General features: G+C 32.6%; 1 protein-coding gene across 2 annotated transcripts in view; it reads right to left on the reverse strand.

Annotated features, from left to right (window-relative positions):
• UBA6 (ubiquitin like modifier activating enzyme 6) overlaps positions 1-25,684 on the reverse strand; it is an 81,328-nt gene that overhangs the window by 13,828 nt on the left and 41,816 nt on the right. For both annotated transcript variants that reach the window (XR_009564029.1, XM_030880679.2), the window contains exons 10-26: positions 24,191-24,294; positions 22,595-22,657; positions 21,583-21,659; positions 21,031-21,097; positions 17,303-17,446; positions 15,779-15,846; positions 14,989-15,067; positions 13,787-13,867; positions 10,232-10,309; positions 8,511-8,692; positions 6,846-6,951; positions 4,963-5,052; positions 4,648-4,728; positions 3,548-3,676; positions 2,035-2,086; positions 1,877-1,940; positions 488-557 (exon numbers count right to left, since the gene is read on the reverse strand). Coding sequence is in view for 1 of the 2 variants with exons in the window: in XM_030880679.2 (XP_030736539.1) it covers positions 488-557; positions 1,877-1,940; positions 2,035-2,086; positions 3,548-3,676; positions 4,648-4,728; positions 4,963-5,052; positions 6,846-6,951; positions 8,511-8,692; positions 10,232-10,309; positions 13,787-13,867; positions 14,989-15,067; positions 15,779-15,846; positions 17,303-17,446; positions 21,031-21,097; positions 21,583-21,659; positions 22,595-22,657; positions 24,191-24,294 (1,535 nt within the window). In the remaining variant the exon portion in view is untranslated. The remainder of the gene's footprint in view (positions 1-487; positions 558-1,876; positions 1,941-2,034; positions 2,087-3,547; positions 3,677-4,647; positions 4,729-4,962; positions 5,053-6,845; positions 6,952-8,510; positions 8,693-10,231; positions 10,310-13,786; positions 13,868-14,988; positions 15,068-15,778; positions 15,847-17,302; positions 17,447-21,030; positions 21,098-21,582; positions 21,660-22,594; positions 22,658-24,190; positions 24,295-25,684) is intronic.

The following is a 25,684-nucleotide window of genomic DNA, read 5'->3' on the forward strand; positions in this document are numbered from 1 at the left end:
ATGAAGACGATGTCTAAGAGAAAAGGTATAAATGATAAAAGTAAAGAAATGTCAATGTAGGCTAGCATTTTCAAATCTCCTGAAAAGCATATGTTAATTTCACAAAAATAAGCCAAACAAATGATAACAAACAGAATCACTAAGAAATATTTAAAAATTGTTATGAAATAGGTCACTTTGGGTTTTCAGAGTAATTACAATAATTAAAGTTAGTAGGTTATAAATGTTTTAAAAATAAAGTAAGACTGCTTTTACAAATATTTGTTTCGCTACTTAAGTTCAGAAAAAAAAGTGACTTTCTTCCACTTAGTGATGCTGCAATGAGATTTTAGCTTCTGCTTTATTAGAATGGGCAACACTAGAACAAAATGAAGTTTATATCGAAGAATGATTCTTATAACATAAAACACATTTTGATGATGCAATTAGCTAAGTCATCTAATTCTAACCTTTTCTATCACTTGTTAGGGCTTGAAGAATATCTTACCTCTTCTGTAAATGGAATGCAATAGACTGTAGCATATAATTTTGCAGCATTCAGAAGGAAACTGAAGTGCCTTTTGAAATTAAAAAATAAAGTGTGAATGCACAGTTTCAAAGATGTTTACCAGAAACTATAGCCTTTAAAATGTTGAAGATAAGTAATTACAGAATTTTTGTTACAGGATTATTTTTTTTTTAAGTTAGGCAATGAAATTCTGGTCTAGACCAAGGCATTGTAGAAGTTATAAAAGAGAAAACATCACATGTTTATCCTCATAAGCACTAATATTCAGGTAGTGATCAAGACTACTTTGGGGAGAGAAGTGGCCAGAAGTAGAAAAATTATTGAAAGAAAATTCATTTTAATTCATAAGAAAATATTACAAACTTGGTTTTAAAGAGTGTACAATAAGTTCAAACTAAGCAAATGAGTTTGTTTAAAAACAAAAAAGGTAAGTTTTATAGAAGAAGCAATCAGGGCTTCCCTGGTGGCACAGTGGTTAAGAATCCACCTGCCAGTGCAGGGGACATGGGTTCAAGCCCTGGTTCGGGAAGATACCACATGCCGCGGAGAAACTAAGCCCGGGTGCCACAACTACTGAGCCTGCGCTCTAGAGCCACAACTACTGAAGCCCGTGCGCCCAGAGCCCATGCTCTGCAACAAGAAAAGCCCCCGCAATGAGAAGCCCGCGCACCGCAACGAAGAGTAGCCCCCCGCTCGCCACAACTAGAGAAAGCCCAAGCGCAGCAACAAAGCCCCATTGCAGCCAAAGATAAATAAATAAATATATTAAAAAAAAAAAGAAGCAGCAATCAGGATAAGGTGACTAAGAATAAGCACCAGAGGAAAAAACTAAGCACAGAATTATTTGTTGAAAGGAAGGTTAACAAGCTAAGTGCTTAATTAAAATATATACATATAAGTATGTTTGTGTATAAAATGCATATCTAATATAGATAGGATATACAGGCATTTACTCAAAGATGAACTCATTTGAAAATTAACCTGAGATTATTTAGGGAGTTATTTAGTAGTGATCATTTTTCCCCATGTAACTGAAGTTTCTTATATACTGACTTCATTAAATAGGAAAACATCTGTCTTCATTTTACTTTTTTAATGAATAATGTCAAAGAGATGACACTTTGGTTGTACTTTAGAGAAGACAAAAATAATAAGATTATTTACCATGTAAAAAAGTAGATTCACCTATGTGTGGGGAGAAGTATTGTGGCTGGCTTTGTTGGCCAAAATGCTATGCTAACTCTTAGATTAACAGGGATGCAATAATTTAACATTAAAGAGCCTGCAGTTTTCACCCTCCAATGTAAACCTATACAGTTAAGAAGTTTACAATGAAGGATGTATATAAAACTGGATATATATACTTACAAAGGTTCATTTAGATCAAATTTTAATGGAGAGGGGGGTCTTTTTGGTGACTGCCAAAACAAACCTAACAAAATACAAAATACAAAATATTATTTTCAGTGTCAGCAGTCAGTAATAAATTGCATTAAACTTTCTTCTCAACACTGATATATACTTACTGCCATCTTTTAATCGTGTGTCCAGAGGGAAACAGTGAAGAAGCTGAAGAGCCTAAAGAAAAAATTGAATTAAAAAAAAATCACTACTTAATATTAACGGAAGTAAAAAAACCTCAAAAAACAACATACATAAAAAGATATACAGTGAAGTCTTCCAGTCACCATGTTCTCAATCTGCCCATTCTCCTGTCACTGCCCCCCACCCCAACTTGGAATAACCTCTATTGCTATTTTTTATCAACACTTATATAGTCTTTTTTCTTTTTTTTGCATCTATGGCAAACATGAATATAGATTATTTTATCCCTTTTCACAAACGGTGGCATATTTTACATATCATTCTGCTCCTTTCAAAGAGCTAATCCTTAAAACAAGCAAAAAAAAAACAGTAAAAATACATAGTATTTTATATTTTGAAATGATATGCTGCTTGAGATTTGCTTCAAAACCATCTAGGGGGAGGGTATATTAGGTGGGATTATAGATGAAATAAGATTTTCTATGAGCTGTTAATTGTTATACCTGGGTGACAAATATATGAGGAATACATGGAGATTAATTATATGCTATTTTCTCTATTATTTCTGTGGTTGAATTTTTCCATGATAAAAAAAAGTTAAAAAACCCATAGAAGATAAGGACAAAAAAGGGTTCTGTAGATTTTGAAACATGAGTTCATTGATAGTCATGGTAAGAATAATTTCAATAGTCATGGGGAAAGAAGACACATTTACTGGATGAAGACACGGCAACAGTTAGTATAGACCACTTTTCCAAGAAGCAGAGCAAAAAAGGAAGTGAAAAACAGGAATAAGTATAATTTAAAGACTTTAAAAAGATGAGCTTATTTTATATTCCAATAGGTAAGAGCCTAAAGAGAGGGAGAGACTAAACAGAGTGCAGGACACATTCAAGCTTCTGTATGTAACTGGAGTAAGAATAACAGCTAATATTTCACTAAATATTTATGGGATGGACCAGGTTCTATGCTGAAGACTTTGCACGTATTAACTCATTTGATCCTCACCACTATGCTATGAGTCAGGCACCAATTTATTACTCCCATTTTACAATGAGGAAACAGACAAAATGTGATTATTAGATACATATGGGGAAGGCAAAATTCCAACAAAATTTCTGATGGAATCTCTATTCTCTCAGTCTCTTGCTTTACTCTGAACAACAAACTTCTTTATGATTACTGATTAAATGTATTCCTTCTTCTCTAGAAGGAACCCCTATTTTATTAAAACCCATTTTGTACACAGAAAGACAAGGATTAGTTAAATGTATAACTGACAAGCCAATGGGTGGAGTTTAAATGCATTCTTTAATCAGTAACATACAGGGAGAAATTAGTGTGTGCCCGTCACTTGTTCTCAGTTAACGTACTAATTTCTGAAAAGCTTCCTGAAAGAAAGAGTATACATTTTCAGGTCAATGAAATTAATTTCATAGTAATTAAATGAGCCAAGTTTAGACTTTTTCTTAATGTTTTATAATGTATACTTACCTTATGGTTAAAATATTTTTCAAACTTTAATCTTGCTAATTCTACACAGTGGGACCAATTTCTAGGTCTTCTGCTAAGTAACTTAATAACTTGAAAACAGCCCTCTAAACTTTGTCCAGTTTGTATCTTCTAGAATGAGAGGAAAAAAGAAAACAAAGCAAATACATGTCCAATTAATCACACAAACACACATGCACATATTCCCAGGAAATGTCAGCCAAAGTTTGAAGTGCCAGCTCATGTGTCTTATGATTTTATTATTTTCACCTCAAGCTCCCTGTCCCCGTCTTTCTACTTTCCCTCTTTCTTTTCTTTTCTGGAGGGGAAATGGGAAAAGACAGTATGTAAAATGTTAACTCTAAAGTTTCTTATCTCCCAAGTTATCCTCATGTCTTGCTAGTGGTAAGTTAGTACTATGTATGTACTTACTATACGAAGTGCTATGAATAATATTTTACACTAAAAAGCTGGCCTTTTTAGTGTCGGATTAAAGGAAAGTGAAAAAACAGCTTTGAAGTTGCCCTCACCATGAGACTAATAAATCTGAGACCATTCCTACTCCTGAAATTTTCACTAAAACTTACTTCAGTTTTTTCCAAAGAGCTTAACAATCTGTTTTATTATTTGTAGCTCTCTTATCATTTATCAAATCCTTATCAGGTTGAACCATATGAATTGCTGTTCTGTGAGTCAAACATGGTAATATATTTGCAACTCCATATAGTTTGACCAAATTAAAAATGAAGGGTTATTTGTGACCTGCTAACTTCGAGATTCCTCATATACTTACTATATACAATATTAATGTATAGTCTCTGTTTAAGGAGGTAAACTATTTATAGGCAACTTGAAAATAAGATTACACTGACATAAAGTGTTGGGGTTAGCAGATGCAAACTACTATATACAGAATGGATAAACGACAAGGTTCTACTGTATAAGACAAGGAACTAAATTCAAAATCCTGTGATAAACCATAATGGAAAATAATATGAAAAAGAATATATACATATAACTGAATCATTTTGCTGTACAGCAGAAATTACCACAACATTGGAAATCAACTACACAATTAAAAAAAAAAGTGTATTGTTTTTTACCTTTAAGACTTCTTCTGCAGATGGATAGGTTTGCCAAAATTTGTTAAACAACGAAGGCTTGTAGCAAAAGGAACTTTCAAACTATAAGGGAAAAGAGGAAAACACATTACAAATAAAAGTATGTTTATAAGTTGGAAATATCTGATGAATTGGGCAATTGGGATTGACATGTATACACTGATGTGTATAACATTGATGACTAATAAGAACCTGCTATAGAAAAAAATAAAATAAAATTCAAAAATTAAAAAAAAAAGTTGAATATATCATCTTTTCTACTTCAAAGAAAAATTTCTTAAAAAATATCTTTATTACCTTATCTCTTGCCCATTGTATAGTGTGTTCAATAGCAGCTGGAAAGGACTTTAGGGTACAAAATGGTATTTCTTCTTCTGGGGGATCCCGCTATTTTATAAAATATGACAACAGTTAAGAGAAGCAATGACAATTTTTTATGGAATGAATTTACTTGAGTGTTTTAAGACCATTAAAAAACAAAATTCAAAAATAAAACAAATCCAACATTTTTTATCTTCTTTCTCCTACACATTAAGAGGAAAAGTTTACTCTTTTGACACTTAACCCACGTGTTTACAGAAATGTAACAACAAACACAAATTCTATTGTCACTTATTATCTGTGCACTCCTTTGGTACCATGTAGTACTCATATAGCAGACTATCATATATAATTACCTTTTTTTGTTTTCTCCAAGTATCAAGGTGACATTTAACACTTTAAATATTCTGCATTTTGAAAAATAATTCAAGAATTCCCAATATAGTGCCCACATACCGTTTCTTTCTCCAGGCAGAAAAAAATATTTGTAAGCAGGAATCATATGTTCTTGATGCTTGGTATAGTTTCTTGCAGAAATTGTGTATTAAATAAATGGCAAATGTCTATGTTGTGTCATATGAAAAAGTACCATTGAAGAAATCCATATTCTCTTAAAGGGTACATTTGGTACATTTAGTCTTATTGGCTTACCCAATCTAAAACAACTCACTTTGTCTCTTTTTACTTAGAGATTTTATTTTAGTGTGTTGATCTATAAAATACCACGGAATATTTTATAAACCAAAAAGGAAAGCCAGATGGAGTATTCAATTCTAGTTTTTCTGAGTATGAAGTTAGAGAATATACATATCGGAGAAGGGGAAGATGTGGTAGAATGAGAGAATCAAGGGAACTTTCGGAATTTTGTAACATCCCCTACTTTGAAAATCTTCTAGTATGATCCCAGCATATCATGATTTTCTCCACCTAATTTCCTTCAAATCAAACTTATCAATTTTGTCTATTATAGTGTTTTCACTACATAAACTTCTGATTGCATGAGAGTAAAGGGGAAAACAAATTTTATTAAAATTTAAAAAATTTTCTAAACCAAACATATCCATTAAATAAAGGGATATTTATGCTTGTAAAATAATATTCTTCTTTCAATTTTACAACTTGGGTTGACCTTTTTTAAAAAATTTTAAAAATTAATTAATTAATTTATTTTTTGCGGTAACATGGGCCTCTCACTGTTGTGGTCTCTCCCATTGCGGAGCACAGGCTCTGGACGCGCAGGCTCAGCGGCCATGGCTCACGGGCCCAGCCGCTCTGCAGCACGTGGGATCTTCCCGGACCGGGGCAAGAACCCGTGTCCCCTGCATCGGCAGGCAGACTCTCAACCACTGCACCACCAGGGAAGCCCGACCTTTTTTTTTTTTTTAAATCCCCAAGCCTACATTTCTTAGACCAGTGATTTTCAAAGTTGGCAGTATCGCAAAATCACTCGTGGCGGTTAAAAAAAAAAGTTACACCTATATCATTTGTATAAAATATATTGTTACAAATGGCTTGGTCCCTCATATGGAGAAACCGAGTCTTCAGTAAGATTTTGGGTGGGTCACCAGTTCAAAGGTTGCTAAAAACTAATCAAGCAGCTCTGAGAAACAAACAGTAAACACAAGAATAATATTCCAGAAAGACCGGAAACAAAATTTTGATGATTAAAAAAATAAGTTCAGCTACATTTAAAAAAATGTCTATACACATATGCACAGACATCATTGGCGGATCAAAAACAGAAGGGATTAGGAATGCTAAACCAAATTTGCTGACTAATGAAGAGAAATAAACCGTGAGATATAAAAATGATGAGATATAAAGAAGAGATATTTACTTTAAAAAAGTGGTTCACTTACATGACTATTATAGGATTCAGTTAAATGAGGTACAATAACTTCAGTGTGTCCCTTAGTGCCCATTGTTCCAGAATCTAAGAGGGGCCGTAGATTTGCTAAGCAACGGCTATGTGAAAAGAAAATAGGTAATAAACATAAAAGTGAGCAGTAACAATGTAAGCAGAGGACAACTTACCAATTTCTACTGACCATTTCATATGTTGATCACTTCTTGGATATAACACTTTAGGAAACAGATACATGACCACCAAACAACCCATTTATTATTACCATCCTCTTCCTCCCACAAACTTTGTTGCTCACTCTAGCAATTTTTGTCTCTACCTTCCATTCCCAAAGTTTGGTAGTTTTAGAACAAGACATATTACGTTTATCTTGCTCTAAAACTCCTACACAGAATGGATAAACAACAAGGTCCTAATGTGTAGCACAGGGAACTATATTCAATATCCTGTGATAAACCATAATGGAAAAGAATATAAAAAAAGAATGTCTCTATGTGTATAACTGAGTCACTGCTGTACAGCAGAGATTGCCACAACACTGTAAATCAACTATACTTCAATAAGAAAACAGAAAAAACAAACTCCTATCAAATTTTGGGCTTCAACTTTTCTTCCTCTGGGTTAACTCTTAATTAATGTGTTACCCTTTCTTTTCTTGTTCTCTATTTCTTCTTTGGTTTATTTTCCGACTATAAGTTCTACCTCACTATACCTTTTCAACATTTTCTTCATCCCAAACCTTCTTTCTCAATACTTATGATGCCTATATTCAACACACTTTATTTAATTTCTTAAAGTTTCTTTTTTGGCTTTCTCTGCACAAGTTTACAAACTTTCCACTGTACTCTCAACTGGTAAATTTTCCTGCTAATAAATCTGCTCTAGCACCCTAACATTAGAGAGTCATACAAAGATATAAGAAAGATTATGTAAGGTGTATACATCATAGTCATTTATTCATCTACTTATTTAACAAATATTTACTGAATGACACCATGTATTGGGCACTGAGGACAGAGTGATGGGAAAATAAATAATAACTGAATAAATGATTTAATGAGGAAACAAATATTAAATAAATGTGCATGTCAATAAAAAATAAGTGCTATGAAGGAAAAATGAGTGCTGTGAAAGATTATCTTAGGAGGATCTAATTTAGAATTCAGGGGTTAAAGAAAGTCTGTTTGAATAAAGACATTTAGGCTGAAACTGAAAGGATGAGAGAAAAAACTAAAGGAAGTGAAAAGTAGGCAGATTTGGGGTCAGGAGCTTTAGAGCAAGATAAACATAATTTCCTGAGGTTGAAGGAGATCATGTACAAGTCCCTGAGGTGAAAAGTGTTAGATGCCCCCACTGTATAGAACTGAAAGAAAGAATGTGTGGCTAGAATAAGGGGAGCCAGGGAGAAATAGTAAATTTTAAGCTGGAGTGGTGGACAGGTGGCAGATACTCTATGAAAAACATTTAGGCCATTTTAAAGATTTTTAATTTTATCCTGTCTCTAATGGGAAATCATCAAAAGGCTTGGGTTCGAGAAGAACTATAATAGGAACATAAAGAATAATCAGAAACTTCAGTAACTTTTCAATAAATAGGTGTGAGAAATGAAGTGAAAACAAAAGAAAGACGATTTCTATGAACCTGAATTTCAAGAACATACCTGTCTACGTATCTCCTGGCTTCCACATTATCTAATGCTGTAATAATTATATCCTGCTTAGTATAGAACTCATCATTGTAAATCACCTCGGTGGCTGGACATACTTTGTTCAAGTGTGCATCTATCTTTAATTGAGGATTTATTTTCAGGGTTGCATCAGCAGCAGTATAACTTTTAGGTTTCTAAACAAATAACATATAAAAACAGAAGAAATAAATGGTAAACAGGAAAAATAGACCATGACTGAACTTAAAACATTTTTTATATGAAGAATAATGTAATGAGACCAGTTTTCATTTTTAATTTGTGGATATTACATTCACTGTGGTCATGCTGCATTTAGTAATGCACATTAGAATTAATAATTCATACATTATTAATAAAAATGTAAACAACTTCTATTTTACAGCTAAGTGCTCTGTAATTCTTAAAATATTAGTTAAAAGTCTAATTAAAAGTACATTTTTCCCTAGTAATGAGGTTTGAGTCAAGTAAGTGCCTAGAAAAAAAATGAGAACACATTCAGTACAATATTAGAAATCCAAGTTCTATAGAATATGAACTCTCAGAGGTATGGTAACCTAATATCAATATTTTGGTACTAAAATGTTTAAAAAATTTTACCATTTCTGGATGGAAATAAAAAATTATTATATATGTTTCAGTTTTATAAAAAGAGTACCCTTTCTTTTCTTTCAGAGTTAGTGATCATTTTTAAATCACTGGTGTCCTTTCAGGTGCTATCATAGTTTATTTGGGAGGACTGGCTCTGACACTAAGTATCTATAGATCATTCAGCTTGAACGAATGCATCTAGTTTTAATGGTATCTGTCTCTTCTCATATTGTTAGACGGACATGTTTTTACTTCTCAGTGCTATTAGCATTCATACATACAAACTGTAAACTTTGTTAGAAGTGTAAAACAAACAGGCTTTAATAGTTCTTTTATAAGTAAAATGCACAAAGGTCTGTGAATGAATCTTATCACATAAATTTTAGTTCATGGGAGACCCTGTTACTTAGTTCTTTGTATTTGGATAGGTGAGGTCATTCGGTTAACTATGCCACTATGTAACTATATAAAAGTATGCTTTAATTACTTTCCTGTTCATGACATTTCTTAGTTTACTAAGATTCTCAATGAGTTGTAGAACAACAAAGTGAAAAAAATTTCTAAAGAGCAAATTTGCTTGACTGACTAAATTGTTTCTTTTACTGACTTAAATATTTTGACCTCCATAAAAAAGACTGAAAATAAGCATTATTTTATAATAAAAAGGGATGTTAAATAATCAAACAAGATCAAAAGAGCAAAAAATTCTCAAACTTTACCTGTTTTGTAATAAAGGTTAATAAAAAAGACAGTGCCAAATTTGTCATCTATAAAAACTTCAAATTAGGGAAGCTGTTTTTATATCCTAAGATGTTTCTAAAATTACATAGATACATCTTGATTATAAAATGAAAAAAATACTGCCCATCATTCACAACTCAGATTTTAACACCCAAAATCAATGCAAAAACTAATTTTTATATTAAAAAATAATTACATATTTTCTCTATTGTCATTCCCATTATTTGATAATTTGAGAGATTCTAATAAAATAAAGAAGATACTATGCTTGTTAAAGCTCCATTTTCTATTTATAAAAAGGAAACTCTCTTCTTTTTCGTATAACATAATAGATGATTCAAATTTGAAACAGTATAACAACACACCTGTATGTGATGAGGACGAAATAGAAACTGTCTATTCAAGTTGGATTTTTCTATCAAGTCAGGATCTGTTACTGTAACCTAATACCAAGGAAAAAAATGGCTGAAATTACATAAGAGATAAATTTAAATCTACTTTGTTTTTCTCTGAATGACTAAAACAACTCCCATAAGTTATTCTAAATTAATTTGGCTGGTAAAAGTTATAATACAAATACTCCAAAACTGGTTACCAATACTACTGTTTTTATACTTATATTTAATGATAATGTTTAGCATACGAACACGTCAAACAAAACAGCTGAAACCAACTGCAACTCCTACTCAAAACTTGTTTTTAACTATTCATAACAAAATAAAGGTTTAACGTCACTATCACATTTTAGAACCGTAATGGATTAGCCATAGAGGAGTTAGCTCTTCTTTCTACACATATTTATTCTCAATCTCAATTGATTGGGAAAGAAAGCCTGCATGTTTCAATTTGAAAGCTCTTGCTAAAGCAGAGGTCTACAAACTACAGTGCAGGCAGGCTGCCTGTTTTTGTAAATAAATTTTACTGAACACTGTCACGCCACTTTATGGCTGTTTTCATACTGCAATGGCAGAGCTCAGCAGCTGTGACAGAGCCTTAAGATTCACAAGCCTAGAACAGTTACAATCTGGTTAAGAAAAAGTTTGCAGACCCCCATTCTAAAGGATGAAAGATTAAACAGATCCAAGATAATCTAAAAAGTACTCATAATGCATTTGCCACTTAAGCTAGTATTTGTAAAAGATTTCACTAGAAGCAGTATTCTCAGAGTGTGTTCCAGCTGTTACATGTTGATTTGTATTCCCAAACACATTCACTTTCTTTTAGCTGGCATTTCAGATATATATATATATATATATATATATATATGTATATATATATATAGATATGTGTGTATATATATATATATATATTTTTTGTTTGTTTTGTTTTCAACAGTTCTTTTTAATTACGTGTTAGAGGGTATCTCTTTGAAATGGGGGGAAAAAAAAGCACAGAAAATGTCCTTTAAGGAAAAGCTTAATCAATGTATACTTATTGTGATTACTGATTAAAAAGCTTTTTCTTCTACCTCCCCCAACCCTACTTTTTATCCACTTTTTTTTGTTTGTTCTTCTACTAGATTGATCAAGTATTCTTGATTCTAATCCTCCCTCAACGCCCCTGTCAACCCCTCACTGAACTGATTTGGAAGTTAAATCTCTATTTTTATGTGGTGATATTCAAAATTTTAACATGTACATGTGACTTAAGATCTAAAATTAAAATCTCCATCTTCCTCCTGAACAACTGGAGGATATTTGAACTCTCCCTTCTGTTTTCCATATCAATGAATATTTTACTTATTCTTAACCAGCCCACCCCCAAACTGGTCAATATTTTAGGTTATTAAAGGTTTTAAAAATTAATGCTTATTTAAATCTAAGAATGTTGATAAATGCCTCTACTTACCCTTGCTTCACACATTGCCTGTATTAATCCATAGTTCTTTCAGTGAGAATAAGCAGTAATCTTTCATCATTTTACTAGTCAATTATCTTTTTTTTTTTTTTCTCTTAACAGATAATTTAGCTGGGTATAGAAATCTAGGTTGATAATCCCTTGCATTATAAAGATATGCTTCTCTATCTTCAGGTGTGCATTTATTGCTGATGAGAAGTCTACTAAGTAATCTCTCTTTTTATCTTTGCTTTTGATTTGTTTGGTATTAGTTTACCTTTTCAATCTGAACACACTTGTCTCTTCAACTCTGGAAACTTGTCATTATCCTTGGTATATATTACTTCTTCTCCCTTATCTTTCCTCTCTCTGGAAATTCTACTACACTTATGTTGGACCATGCAAATGTATCCTCTTTCATTTTTTAAAAAAAGAATCTTTCTATACTATATTTTGGGTATTTATCTTCTTTTCATCAATTCTCACTTCAGCTATATTGGAATTTTAAGTTCACTGATTATACAAAAATTCTTCCTTGGCTTTTTGTGAAAATTCCAGTGCCTTTTCCCCTCATGTTTCCATTCCTCTTTCTATGTCTTTGGTCATTTTTAACTTTACAGTTTGTTCTATTATCTGTAGCACTCCTATTATCTATAGTTCTTAGAGAGTTATTTCTTCTATTTTCATTGGCTGATTCTTCCAGGTGGTACCTTTTTCTAGTAGACTGTCATTTTTCATTGTGAATTGTCTTGAATGGATGTTGATTTCTCTGCATAGTCCTATGTACTCTCAGTGTGTAAGTACCACCATGATGTGGTTTTGCATTTGTTTTAATCAGAGGTTTCAATGGCCCTAAATTTGTTATATTCATTTCTCTTCTTGAAGTTTTTATATGGTATAATTTTGGACCCCATACACCAGTGTGGTGCAGCTCTGAGTTATGATTTCTTACAAATGACTTTCTTTCTAGTTAATGTATTGGACATATATTTAAGACAGAAACACTTATGAGTCACCACAGCTTTTAGCTCGGGAATTAATTTCCCTCTTGGTTCCTGGAACCTGGGGCTTTCTCTTTCCTTCCTTCTAGTTAGTTTGGCTACATATGTAAACACTTTAAAAAAGAATAATTTATACAGCAAGACTATGCATTTGCAGTAGGCTAGAAATCTGTCCACGTTAACTTACCTTGTTTTGTTACCTGAAGTAAGTAGGTTTATTTACTATAGTTCTTTTCCTGACTTTTATATGCTGATATGTATTATGAAGTTCCAAGGAGTAAAGTAGGTGATATCCAAACTTGTGTAACCAAGGATTTTTTTTTTAAGAAATACTTTAAAAACTACCAGAACTAATAGTCATTTGTGGAACACAATTTAGGAAATGCTGAGCAGGAATAATACAACTGTAGGACATCTGCCTGTAACTGTGAGAGTAAGTTTAATAAACTATAAAATGTGAACTATTAAATAAATTTTAGTCATTTAATTACTATTAGTCACCATGATAAATCTATGACGTCACCACTGTAGTGTACATCTTAAAGGCAAACAGCATCAATGAAATACATTTTTATTTAAATATATGACATGGCTTTCCAGTTAACTGACATTTATCATCTTAAGAATTTATACTGTATACCAAAGTTTACACTACTCACTCTTCGATACTCACCAATTGAAACAATATCTGAGTACTCTGCAACTTTCTAATGTTAGCTTCTCCCATCTTAAATATTTATTTAATAACAAGTAGTATCTAATAGAAATAACAGTATTAATGTGCTTTATTGTTTCAAAAGCCCTTTCACATTTGATCTTCATAATTACATTATGAGGCAGGTAGTACAGATAACAGTTTCACAATACTAAAGAAAGAAACTGAGGAGCAGAGAACTCAAGTTATTTGTCACAAGGTCACATAAATTTTGAAAAATGGTCAGGGTATATTTAGAATCTTCCAATTTCTAGCCTAGTGGCCCTATCCTCAAAAACCAATACTTCAGATCCATGCAGTCAAATATGATTCAAAACTGGGCAGCAAAAGAAATATAAACTTTTAACTCTCAAGGATTTATATCTTACCATTCCCTTCTCTTTGCCTGTGCCAACACCTAGCAAAGCAAAATTTTTTAACATTTCACAGCCTATGGCTCCACATCCTACCTATGGAGAAGAAAAATAAAAGGTATCAGATTAAATAAAATTAAAACATCTACTTACTAAAGAGCAATTTCATCTTAAGTTTCTTCAAATGCTGTTACAATAAATACATACTTTTAAAAATAATTTGAACTTTTAAAGTAACTTAAAAATCATTTTACTTTAAAATATTTAATGGTTCATGATATCATTATAAGTGTCTCAATTAAAAAAATGTATAAATCATAAAAGGAAAAGCATAATATTTATAATTCCTTTAAAAAGAAGACATTTTAATATTCCACACAAAAGCCAAAGTTTGAACTCAGTTTTTATATAAGATGGAAACAAACAGCATGAAACAGTACAACATTACAATTAAAAAGATTACTTGTTTATAGATAATTTTCTAAACTCATTTGATGAATATAACTATTCTAAGACTTTTAAGTAAAAACTAATAAGAGATTCTACATGCAGGTAAAAGCTCAGGAATACTGCTGATTTTCAAAATATTATTTAAAAAATGAATAATAAAAATCAGTAGTACTTTTAGGACTGATTATAATAATTAAAAAAATAAGTGGCAGGAGAAGTCGTCTTATGCTATTGGGGAGAGCTTCCCTGTCAATGCACTAAGACATTAAAGAAAGACAGATCCACCTACATATTCCTACATTTGGTTAGAAAAAACAAAACAAACCCAAACCCCACAATTTTTAATGTATTTCTAGAAAATCATTTAATGTTCAAAACTATTATACTCGTATTTTAACTTTACATGTACTAATTCTCTAGACGATGGGTTGGCAAACATCTTCTATAAAGGGCCAGACAGTGAATGTTTTCATCTTTGTAAGCGATACGGTCTTTTTCACAACTACTCAGCTCCACTTTATAGTATGAAAGAAGCCATAGACAATATTTGAATAAATGGGCTTGGCTGTGTTCTCGTGAAACTTTATTTATAAAAACAGGCAGCAGGATGGATTTGGCCTGCAGGTACAGTTTACAAATTCCTGTTTTAAACATTTCCTGAATGTCTACTATGTTAGAAACTGTACTCAAATTTCATTTAATAAATTAACTTGATATACAAGAGCAGTTTGACTGTACTATTTATTCTCATTATTATTCCTACTTACTAAAAAGATATTCAAATTTTGTAGCTTCCGACACAAAGTGTCTCCAATGCAGGCTCGTAAGGCATCATATCTATCTCCTCTGTAAAAAACAATATAAACCAAGAAAATAGAATGGCATAAAAAAACATTATTAAGATTAGTTTCATTGCTGCTAGTACCAATTTAATGAGTTTCTTCCAAACTAATAGATACATTATCTTATTTGAAAGAGAAGAAACTTCATAAAGAAATCAGTTGTTTCTTTTTTCCATTTGACTTAATATTCTAAGTCCAAATGACTTAAGTGAAGGTCACTTTAGTTTATCTGGAAAAAAATTTTTAAGGCAGGGATTTTTAATAAAGGTTTGTAGAGAAGACTATGGTTGGGCTTTGAAGTTGTTAACCCACTTAAATTGAAGGCAGAACTTTGGGTTATGTGTATTTCTGGGAGAATGAATTCATAAGCTTTTATCAGATTCCCAAAGAGATATGTGACCCAAAAGGTAAAGAATGACTGATATAAATAAAAGCTGCAGGTAGCAATTGTTTTCATCTAAAATCAGAATGATGTTTTGAAACCTAACCATTCTCATGATATAAATTTAACACTTTATATTCATTATTTATAAGGTGGTAAAGAGATACTGCATTATTATGACACAATCTCTAAGTAGAGAAGAAATGACTGCAGAAGTGAGCTAAGGAGAAAAGACATCTAAAACAAATGCATGTTTACACAAAAACTCTTTTAATCTAGTTGCTCCTTATAAACATACAACTAAGAAAAAAGCAACAAAAAGGTCAGTATTACCGTGGGAGAAATTCTTCACGTTCAGGTTTGCCTAGGGATTCGACAATATCTGCTGCTTCAATATATAACTTAAAGTAGAAGATAAAAACATAACTTACTATGTAGAAAGCTAAATTGCTAGAAAAATTATCTTCTGTAGTTATTTAATGATCATTAAAGAAAACAATGATAAACATGCTGCTTCAGAGTAAAATAATGGATTAAAAAATATAATTGTTTCTTATGCAATAAACATTTCTTACATTCTTTCAATTGAAACAATGGTTAAATCTGGAGGAACTGTAAAAAGATATAATTTGATTCATGTCATTTAGCCATCTTACAGATGATATATTCTATTATTAACAAACAAAAGGAAATTTCACCTCCAAATCTATTTTTTATAACTACATAAAAACTTCTGGAAGCTCATTCAATTTCAGCTACATTTGAATAATTTGTTTACTTTTGATAGGAAAGTACCTAGTCCATATTTAATTTCCAACTTGGAAACTATGTCATCTGTAATTATTACATACACTACAGAGGAAATGGTCTAGGAAGCCACAATTTCAGCATTTAAAATAATATCAAACAGAATTAGTTCAGGTTAATGAAAAAAACCCCTGAGTCTCATTCTCATTTTCATTTTAAGTAACTTATATGGCTAAAAAACGTGAACATGACCATGAACATGAATAAATGGTTATTTATTTAATTATAACATAGAATCTATATTAATAACATAATTTATATTCCCCATGCTGCTAATAGTTATATCTAAACCAGACTTTTACAATTGAACTTGTACACTGTGTTAAAATAAACCAAATAATCCAGCAGCAAAATAACATTAATTAATAGCATCGATAATAAATTTACAAATTTTAATTATTAAAGCTAAATTTAAACTTTTTAAAACATAATAAACAAGATCAATGTTATATTCAAATGTTTAAAATTAAAAAAAAAATAAAGGGCCTGAAGAGTATCCTTTGATACACTTTGCCAATTATTCCTTCTGGTAATAGAAACCAGGGTCTTTCCATCTTGTGATGTTTTTACCCTATATAGTTATCAAACTTTTACCATTCCTATGCTTTCTACCTTTATAAGTTTATACATAGAAACTAGGGAATCTGAAGATTCATGATGCCAAAAGACTCCATGGAACAGTTCAGGAGTCCTGAAAGCATGTGACTGCTAAACTAACAGTAGTGAAAACTAAATATAAGGATAAGAAAATTCCTTATATATAAGGAATATAAGAGTGATAATTCCTTCACTCTCACAAATGAGGGAAATACATCCTAGAATGCAACTCTGGGTTACATGCCAATAGCCTCAACAAATGATCTTGTCCGTTTCCATTACAGAATTAAGTTTTGGTGGCACATCACATCTGACTCATGCATCAAAAAATATTTTAAGGTTGCTTTTATAATATATTAATTAATGCTATGTTATAATTCATAACAGACATTCATTATATGGGTGAATAATTCAACCTTAAGTACAAAAAAAATATTAAAATAGAGAACTAACCCACTGGCATAAAGGAGAAAACTTTCCTGTCACAGCTTTCAATACTTCTTGGCTGGCAACACCTCCTACTGCTGCAGCAAGTGGGGGTAAAAAGCCTTGGGCAGTCCAAGAGAGCCAACGCACAATGTCATAATTTACTTCAGGCTGAAACACAAGCCACGAAAGACAATAATATTAACAGTATTCACATGGTATACTCAAAATTTCAATAAATAATTATACCTTAACTTCTAAAAGAGCTACTCAATTTCCCTAATAGTTTTTAAGTCCTAAAAAAAAGTCCCAATCTCATAATAAAAGATCCAATTCCATGTCAGTTACCTTAAGCGGTATATTTCATTACCAGTACCTGCCCAATTTTGCTTTCTGACTCTTTATGTGACACTAGGGAACAATTTAGAATTAACTGGATTATCTACTGTGATGTCGGACAAACAACCAGAATTTTAAAAAAACATGTTTTAATGAAAACTATGGAAAAACCCTGCACCTACATAAATGAAAAAAAAAAATGACCCATAAAAAATGATGAGCTATCATTTGTGCTTGAAGTGGCAAATAAAAAGTAAAACTGTAAAAAATGAGGCAATACATTGTTAGAAAAGGCAGTTTAGGAAAAAAATTGAGAGTAATAGCACTTTTGCATACAAATCTAAGAGCCAATCACCACAAAGTTCTCATTATCATACTTAAACTGAAATGATGTTTCTCAAAATAAAATTTATTAGTATTTTTAAGAAAAAAATGGAGAACTGGATTTTGGAGCCATTATTTTAGCACAATTTCTTATTTGTCACAAAGATCTCTTCATGAGCTCTGGCTTCTCTTTCTCTTCCTATTCTTTCAACATCAGTAACTAGAATGTTAACCTAGGATTCAAGTAGGGCTCAATTAATCTCTTGAAATTCTATGTAAAATGTACATTTAGGGGAAGAAGAAAGGCTTTTATTACATTATCAAAGATATCTATGATACAAAAAGAAGTTACTATTTACTCACATTCCACCCACTCCATTTCAATTTTCTATATCTCACTATTTTACAACTATTTAGCACTAAACTCAACTCAGATTACAATTTCATTTAAGATGTGGCATTTCTGAATGCAGAGATATTGGTGGTACTGATAATATTAAAAACAATGACAAGAATGCTAATAGAAGCAGGTAATTTGATTGAGCATCTATTTTGAGTTGTATATTATTAGTCCACATGTAATCTTCAAAATAATCCTAGGAAATATAATTTCTATCATACAAATTAGAAAACTGAGACTTTGAAAGATTAAGTAATTTACTCAAGATTTTACTGCTAGTAAGTGGTCAAACCAGGATCTGAACCCAAAAAGTCCAACTCTCTAGCTCTATTCTTACCATTAGGTTACACTATCTTTCAAGATTTTATATTTTTTAATAAACAAACATCCAAATCTGGGGAGTTTTTCATCACCCTAGGATAATGACTAAGGCCTATATCTGAATTTCTGCACACGGTTTCCAAAAGATGATACATATCCACAAGAAGAGAAATAAACCAGTGGCAGGGCTTCAGTATTACTAAGAAACAGAAAATATGAACTTCAAATTGCCTGTAAATAGAAAAACAAACACCAAACCCCAAATGAACTATTTCTGGACTTCATATTGCTGCAAGCCTGAACAGAGAGCAGGAAGCGTGTAACCACAGAAAAGAGAATGAAAGGCCTAATGTGACAAAGCACAGTCAAAATCATCCTGAGAAAACAGAAGGCCCATACTAAGTGCAAAAAATACTGAACATGTATGAAGTCTGGCAGATCTCAGCAGTGGCTATGGTGAAAGAACTTCCCTGGGGAGAATGATGTAAACAGAAAGGGGGAGATATCCCTTGACAGAGAAGGCTAAAAAAGGAAGTAAGAGAGGAAGTTAAGTAGGATTTGGCAGAAAGCAAAGAGATCCACAAGATATATCAACACGTATCCACCAAAAAAATTTTTTTAGTTAAAAAAAAAATCACCTATTAAAGAAACTCCTTTTCAAGAAGAGAAGAGGAAGAGGGGCTCTAGAAATAGAAATCTGAAAAAGCACCAAAAACCCTTACCCTGTCCAAAAGCATATACAGAAAAATCAGTTTACCAAACAAAGCAGATGTAAAAAGGAGACAGAAAATTAGAATCAAAACATTTCAGTACTGAAAATTTCTCCCCCAAACTAATTACAAGGCAGAGTAAATTTGACTGAGTTAATTATATATCAACAAACACTTGGAGATGTGGAAAACCCCACCTTGAATCAGAAATTTAATAACTAAGAACCCCAATGATCCATTCCACCTTCCCCAAAGGGGAAAAATAAATAAATAAAAGAAAATATGAATCGATGAATCAAAATGGGCTCATGGTATACCTGGAAAAATTGACTGAATGATCAACCTTGAGTTATAACTTGGTAAAACTATTCGATTTCACAGATGACAAATTACACAGAAGAAAAAAATATACAGGGCCCCAAGGCAAAAAGACCAGATTATTTATAAAAAGTAAGAAAAGTAAGCCGACATCATATTTCTCAACTACAAGATACAAAGCAAGATATCAAGGAAGAAAGTTAACAGCCTTGAATTTTACTTTCAGCCAGGCTCCTTTCAAGAATAAAGGTTACAGAAAAATTTGAAATGTGTTAAGAACTCAGGGAATACGGTTAATTCTAAGCTCCTTCTGAGAAATGCACCAGTGACTAAACCTGATTTCAAGTCTTACTATAAAGCTACAGTAATCAAAATAGGATGGTACTAGCAAAAGGATAGAAACAACCAATGGAAGATAATATTGGGTTCAGAAAGAGTCCTACACATATGTGGTCAATAAATTTCTGACAAAGATGCCAAAAAAACTGAATAAAGAAAAAACTGTCTTTTCAATAAATGGGCTAGAATTACTGGATATTCATACACAAAAAAATGAACCTTGATCTATGCCTGGCAAGATAGAAAAAAACAAATTAATAAAAGTACAGGGCTTCCCTGGTGGCGCAGTGGTTGAGAGTCCGCCTGCTGATGCAGGGGACACGGGTTCGTGCCCCGGTGCGGGAGGATGCCACATGCCGCGGGGCGGCTGGGCCCATGAGCCACGGCCGCTGAGCCTGTGCGTCCGGAGCCTGTGCTCCGCAACGGGAGAGGCCACAGTGGTGAGAGGCCCACGTACAGCAAAAAAAAAAAAAAAAAAAGTACAAAACTGTACACAGTGAGTTCAAAATGTATAGTCATGTACACGAACTATACTTTGTATGATATAGAAAAATAAACTCACAAAACAATAAACCTTCTAGAAGAAAATACAGGGGAAAAGCTTTATGATTTTGAGTTAAAAAAGGGCACACACCATAAAAAAGAAAAACTGATAAACTGAACTTCAGCAAAATTAAAAACCTGTGCTCCTCAAAAGACACTGTATTGATAGTAAAATGAAAATACAACCCACAGACTGGAAGAAAATATCTGTAACATGTGTGTCTGATAAAGGACTAATTTCCAGATTATATAAAGAATGCTCTCAATTAATAAGAAGAAAACAACCTAATTAAAAATCAGGCAAAGATTTGCAAAACTGAAGTAGAAGAATGTCAAGTAACTTGCTTACTGTCACAGAGTCAGTAAGTAGCAATACTGGAATTTGCAGGATAAGAGAACAGTAATATATAGAAGATTTATATGTTACATAATTTTTGATGGCCATAACTTTGAATATTCACCTGCTCTTCCAAGGTTTCACTTATAGATGTTGCTAGTTTCAACAGCTCTTCTGAATCTTGTTGGCATCTAGGATTCAAAATAAAACACCCCAATTTCAATGTTCTCAGTTGCTATGAACAGTAGGTCATATTCAAAACTGAAATTTAAGAAATATGTTGAAAACCTGTGGATTACAAAGTGCTTACTGATTTTAAGGTAACTGGTTTATAAATAGATTACTTCAAAATTACATCAAAATCATGCTCACCTAAGAACAGTATATAATGTTTAGTTTTAAATATACATGGCAAAAACTTTTTGCAACAATACCAGGAGGTAAAAAATTCTATAGTGGATTCATAATTTAATAATTCTCAGATTTTTTATTTTAAAAAGTTATAGCTTTTGAGGACTTCAAAATAGGAAAATTCTTATTTAGTATAACTCCATTTTTATAAATTGATCTCTCCACTCCTACCAGGAAAAAGACCAGGTCAGAAGTGTTTATACAGTTTGGTGTATCTAGTGGTATTACAATTAAAAAAAAAGTTATTTCAAACAAAGAACATTACCCAGTATTTGGCTTGCGACTATAGTTCTCCTGAAACTGGTCCAAGGCAAGCATGGCTGAGTGAATCTCTAAAGGTGCCTATTTAGAACATTAAAAATTGGTCAATATTTATTGAGTGTGTAATATGTGTCAGGCACTGTGCTAATGCTTTTAAGACATTATTTAATTTAATCATTATAACAAATGTATTAGCTTATTACTATTATTATCTTTATATAACAGATAAGGAAGCTGAGACTTGACTTCAAGGTCATAAAGATATATTTAAACAAAGATCTAAGGTTTTTTTCCCTCTCCCGTTGTGGAGCACAGGCTCCGGACACGCAGGCTCAGCGGCCATGGCTCACGGGCCCAGCTGCTCCGCGGCATGCGGGATCTTCCCGGACCGGGGTACGAACACGCATCCCCTGCATCGGCAGGTGGACTCTCAACCACTGCGCCACCAGGGAAGCCCAAGATCTAAGTTTTAAGCCCAGGCTCTATGACTAGTTTTTATTAGGTTATCCATATGAAACAAAGTATTACCAACTGAACAAAGGAAACAAAATGTCTGTACAAGAGCACCGAATTCTTTTTCTTTATTAACATTTACAAATTTGGGAACTGTTAATATCGAATATAATTCTTTACTTATCATAAATACATTCACTGCTACAAAACTGATCCAGTGATTTAAAAAAAACAGAATAAATGCTTCCAAAGTTCTTATGGAAGAACTATGTATTATATAAAACTCTACATGGTTCAGAAAATTTTTAATATGATCACCTTTGCATAAATTAATGAAACCACCTTTATACTATCAAACCTGGTATATCATTATAAAAGTAAACCTTTTTCCTATTATTTTAACATTTCCATTATATAAATTCCTATTTTTAATCCTTTGGCATCAGCTCTAGATACATGAATACAACTTTTATTTTTAAAAAATCTGACAGTCTGACAGAAATCTTCATAATCCCTTACCAATCCCCACCCGCCTTTCTCAAACCTGCAAAGCATTTATTTACCTCAGGTTTGCTAAAATCCGCAATAAGGCACTTTGGATGTTTTATCTGCTTCTCTAATGGTTCCTAACAGAAAAAAACAAAACAAACAACAGAAAAAAATCCACTATTACTTCGGAGCTAGCACATGACTACTTGACAAACTACACAGAGCACTAAAAGAAATGGCTCCCTCACAAAGGTCTGAAATAAATAAGGTTGGGCTAATATGTTTTAACTGAAATATAAAACAGCTACCATTCACTGGTTACCCCTTTTCGTATTATCACACTTTATTTTTTTAATGTTACATGCAACTAGATAACCTGCTCCAAATAGTAAATTTGGGAAGAATTGGTACAAACATTTGTAATACTTGAAAAAAATCTATAATCTTAGTCAAAGAGCTACCACATTTTTTTGATACCAAGTTATCAGGACTCGTTATGCCTGACATAACTTGAATAAATACCCAGTTAAAATTTTCTGTGTGGAGCAAAGAACACACCAAGGCCAAAAAACCCAACCAACACTCCACCACCACCTCTGCCCCCCCAAAAAAACAAACCCAATCTGAAATTTACTTGAGGCATAATTAAAAATTGGGGTAAATGGCAAGAGGAAGTAATGCACAAATCTTCCTACAGCAGATTTGACTAGCTGTAGCATTTTAATCTGTTTAGCTCTAACTTTGGCTTGAACAAAACCTTGTAGAGGACTTTAGTTAATAATTGTTCTGGAAAAGAAAAGGCAGTCAAGTTAAAACCTTGAGAACTTGCAAGAAAAAACAGAGACTTATTAGACAGCTTATGCTGAGAAGTGGCCTAAGGATTTAAGCAGCAAGAGGCTCGCTGGTTCCTTGATACAAGTAGCCTCTACATTCTCTCTATACGGATACTTACCTTTCCTTCCAATGCCAGTTTATGGGAATTATTTAACATTTCTAACATATTACACTATTTCTTTTTTTTTTTTTTTCTTTTGCGGTACGCAGGCCTCTCACTGTTGTGGCCTCTCCCGTTGTGGAGCACAGGCTCCAGACGCGCAGGCTCAGCAGCCATGGCTCACGGGCCCAGCCGCTCCACGGCATGTGGGATCCTCCTGGACCGGGGCATGAACCCGCGTCTCCTGCATCGGCAGGCAGACTCTCAACCACTGCGCCACCAGGGAAACCCCTACACTATTTCTTGAAATCCAAAACATTAAAAATTTAAAAACCTGGATTAACAAATATGATAAATAAAAGAAATATTCCTTTTACTTCAAAAATGTAAATAACTGAGTAATAAAACAGAACATATACTGAATCAATGCTTATTAAATCTTTCAAATACATATTAATTATATCTTTTGTCTTAGGAAGTAATTATAAGAAGTATAATCAACTCTGATGATTCACAAAGGAGTAGTTCCTTTGTGAACTATATAGATGGGTATTGTAGCTGTAAATTTTTTTGCTGCTATCAGTTTATTTCCATAGATTGATTCCATTTTCCTGAAAGTGGGTACAAATTAAAAAACAAAATCTGTTCAGCCTTTGAATTACTTTTATTGCTTTTTTTCTCCCTGCCATTCTTCTGTAAAGAAACATTTTTTTAATCAGAAAAAAAAAATACTTACAAAGCAGAATGTTTTAGGAGTCTTAACTTGAACAGCTATCCCTCCATGTAAATAAGGTTCCAGTTCTCTAGTATCACCAATGCTAAAAGAAAATGGTGATACCACTAAAAGGAGGAAAAAAGAAAACCATTACATACTGATATAAGTATTTAAATTTGAAGGTTTATCATCATAAAGATGTTAATTTTTCATAGTTTACAAAATTAAGATCTCAGTATAAATCATTTTATTTGGTGGTGGGTGGAAGTGTGGGGAGCTAGACAGATTATTTTTCCCATACAAATATAAGGACTTAAGCAAAAATGGCCAAGAAAACTTGGAAGGAAAAAAAAGGAATGAGAGGTGCTTATTATTAGATATTAAAATACTTTATAAAGACTCAATAATTAATATACTGATACTTTTTATATATATAATTCATAATAATTAAAACAGTATGATACTGGCTCATGAATAGACAGGCAGACAAACAGAATAGATTATTCAGTAACAGACCCACAAGGGACACAATTAAGGTGGTACCTCAAACCAGCAAAGAAAAGATACTCAATAAATCTTTCGGAAAAAAAGCCATCTGGGAAAGTATTCCAAATGGATAAAAGTTTTAAATATCAAAAACGATGACAAAAAAATTATTAGATAAGAGCATAGGAGAAAAATTTCTTTAAAACTTTGCAGTAAGGAAGCTTTTCCTAATTATGACTCAAAAGAAAAAAATTGAAAGCTTTGACATCATATACACATAGAGCCATCACAAGCAAAGTCAAATGCCAAACTAGAAAAAAATTTTTGCAACTCATATTAAAAAAAAAAACTCAGCAAACATGCCCTATATATTAGGAGTTCTGGGGAAAAATAACAACTCAGTGAGAAAGTGGGCAAAGGACAGATGATTCACATTAAAGGAAAAAGAAATAGCTCTAAAACTTAAGATACTTAATCTCATTCATAAAATGTAAAATGCAAATCAAATTTATACTATACCACTTTCAATCATACAGGAGACTATTCTACAATTACTGATGTGAAAAGACCATCTAGATGTTTAATTTAATGAAAAGGCAAAGGGTAGCTCTAGTCATAATATGTTACCTTGCATGTAAAAATGCATAAGGAAACCTGGAAGGGCACACAATAAACTAAGAATAATGGACAGGTAAGAATGAGTGGGAGCCATAGGTGGGCAATAAAGTTTTCACTATAAACATTTGCCTTCTTTTTTTTTTTTAATTAATTAATTAATTTATTTTTGGCTGCACTGGGTCTTCATTGTGCATGGGCTTTCTCTAGTTGCGGTGAGTGGGTCTACTCTTCATTGCGGTGCATGGGATTCTCACTGCGGTGGCTTGCCTTGTTGCGGAGCACGGGCTCCAGGTGTGCAGGCTTCACTAGTTGTGGCATGCGGGCTCAGTAGTTGTGGCTTGCGGGCTCTAGAGTGCAGGCTCAGCAGTTGTGGTGCATGGGCTTAGTTGCTCCGTGGCATGTGGTATCCTC

The sequence above is a fragment of the Globicephala melas genome, chromosome 5, assembly GCF_963455315.2.
Source record: "Globicephala melas chromosome 5, mGloMel1.2, whole genome shotgun sequence".
Lineage (NCBI taxonomy): Eukaryota > Metazoa > Chordata > Mammalia > Artiodactyla > Delphinidae > Globicephala > Globicephala melas.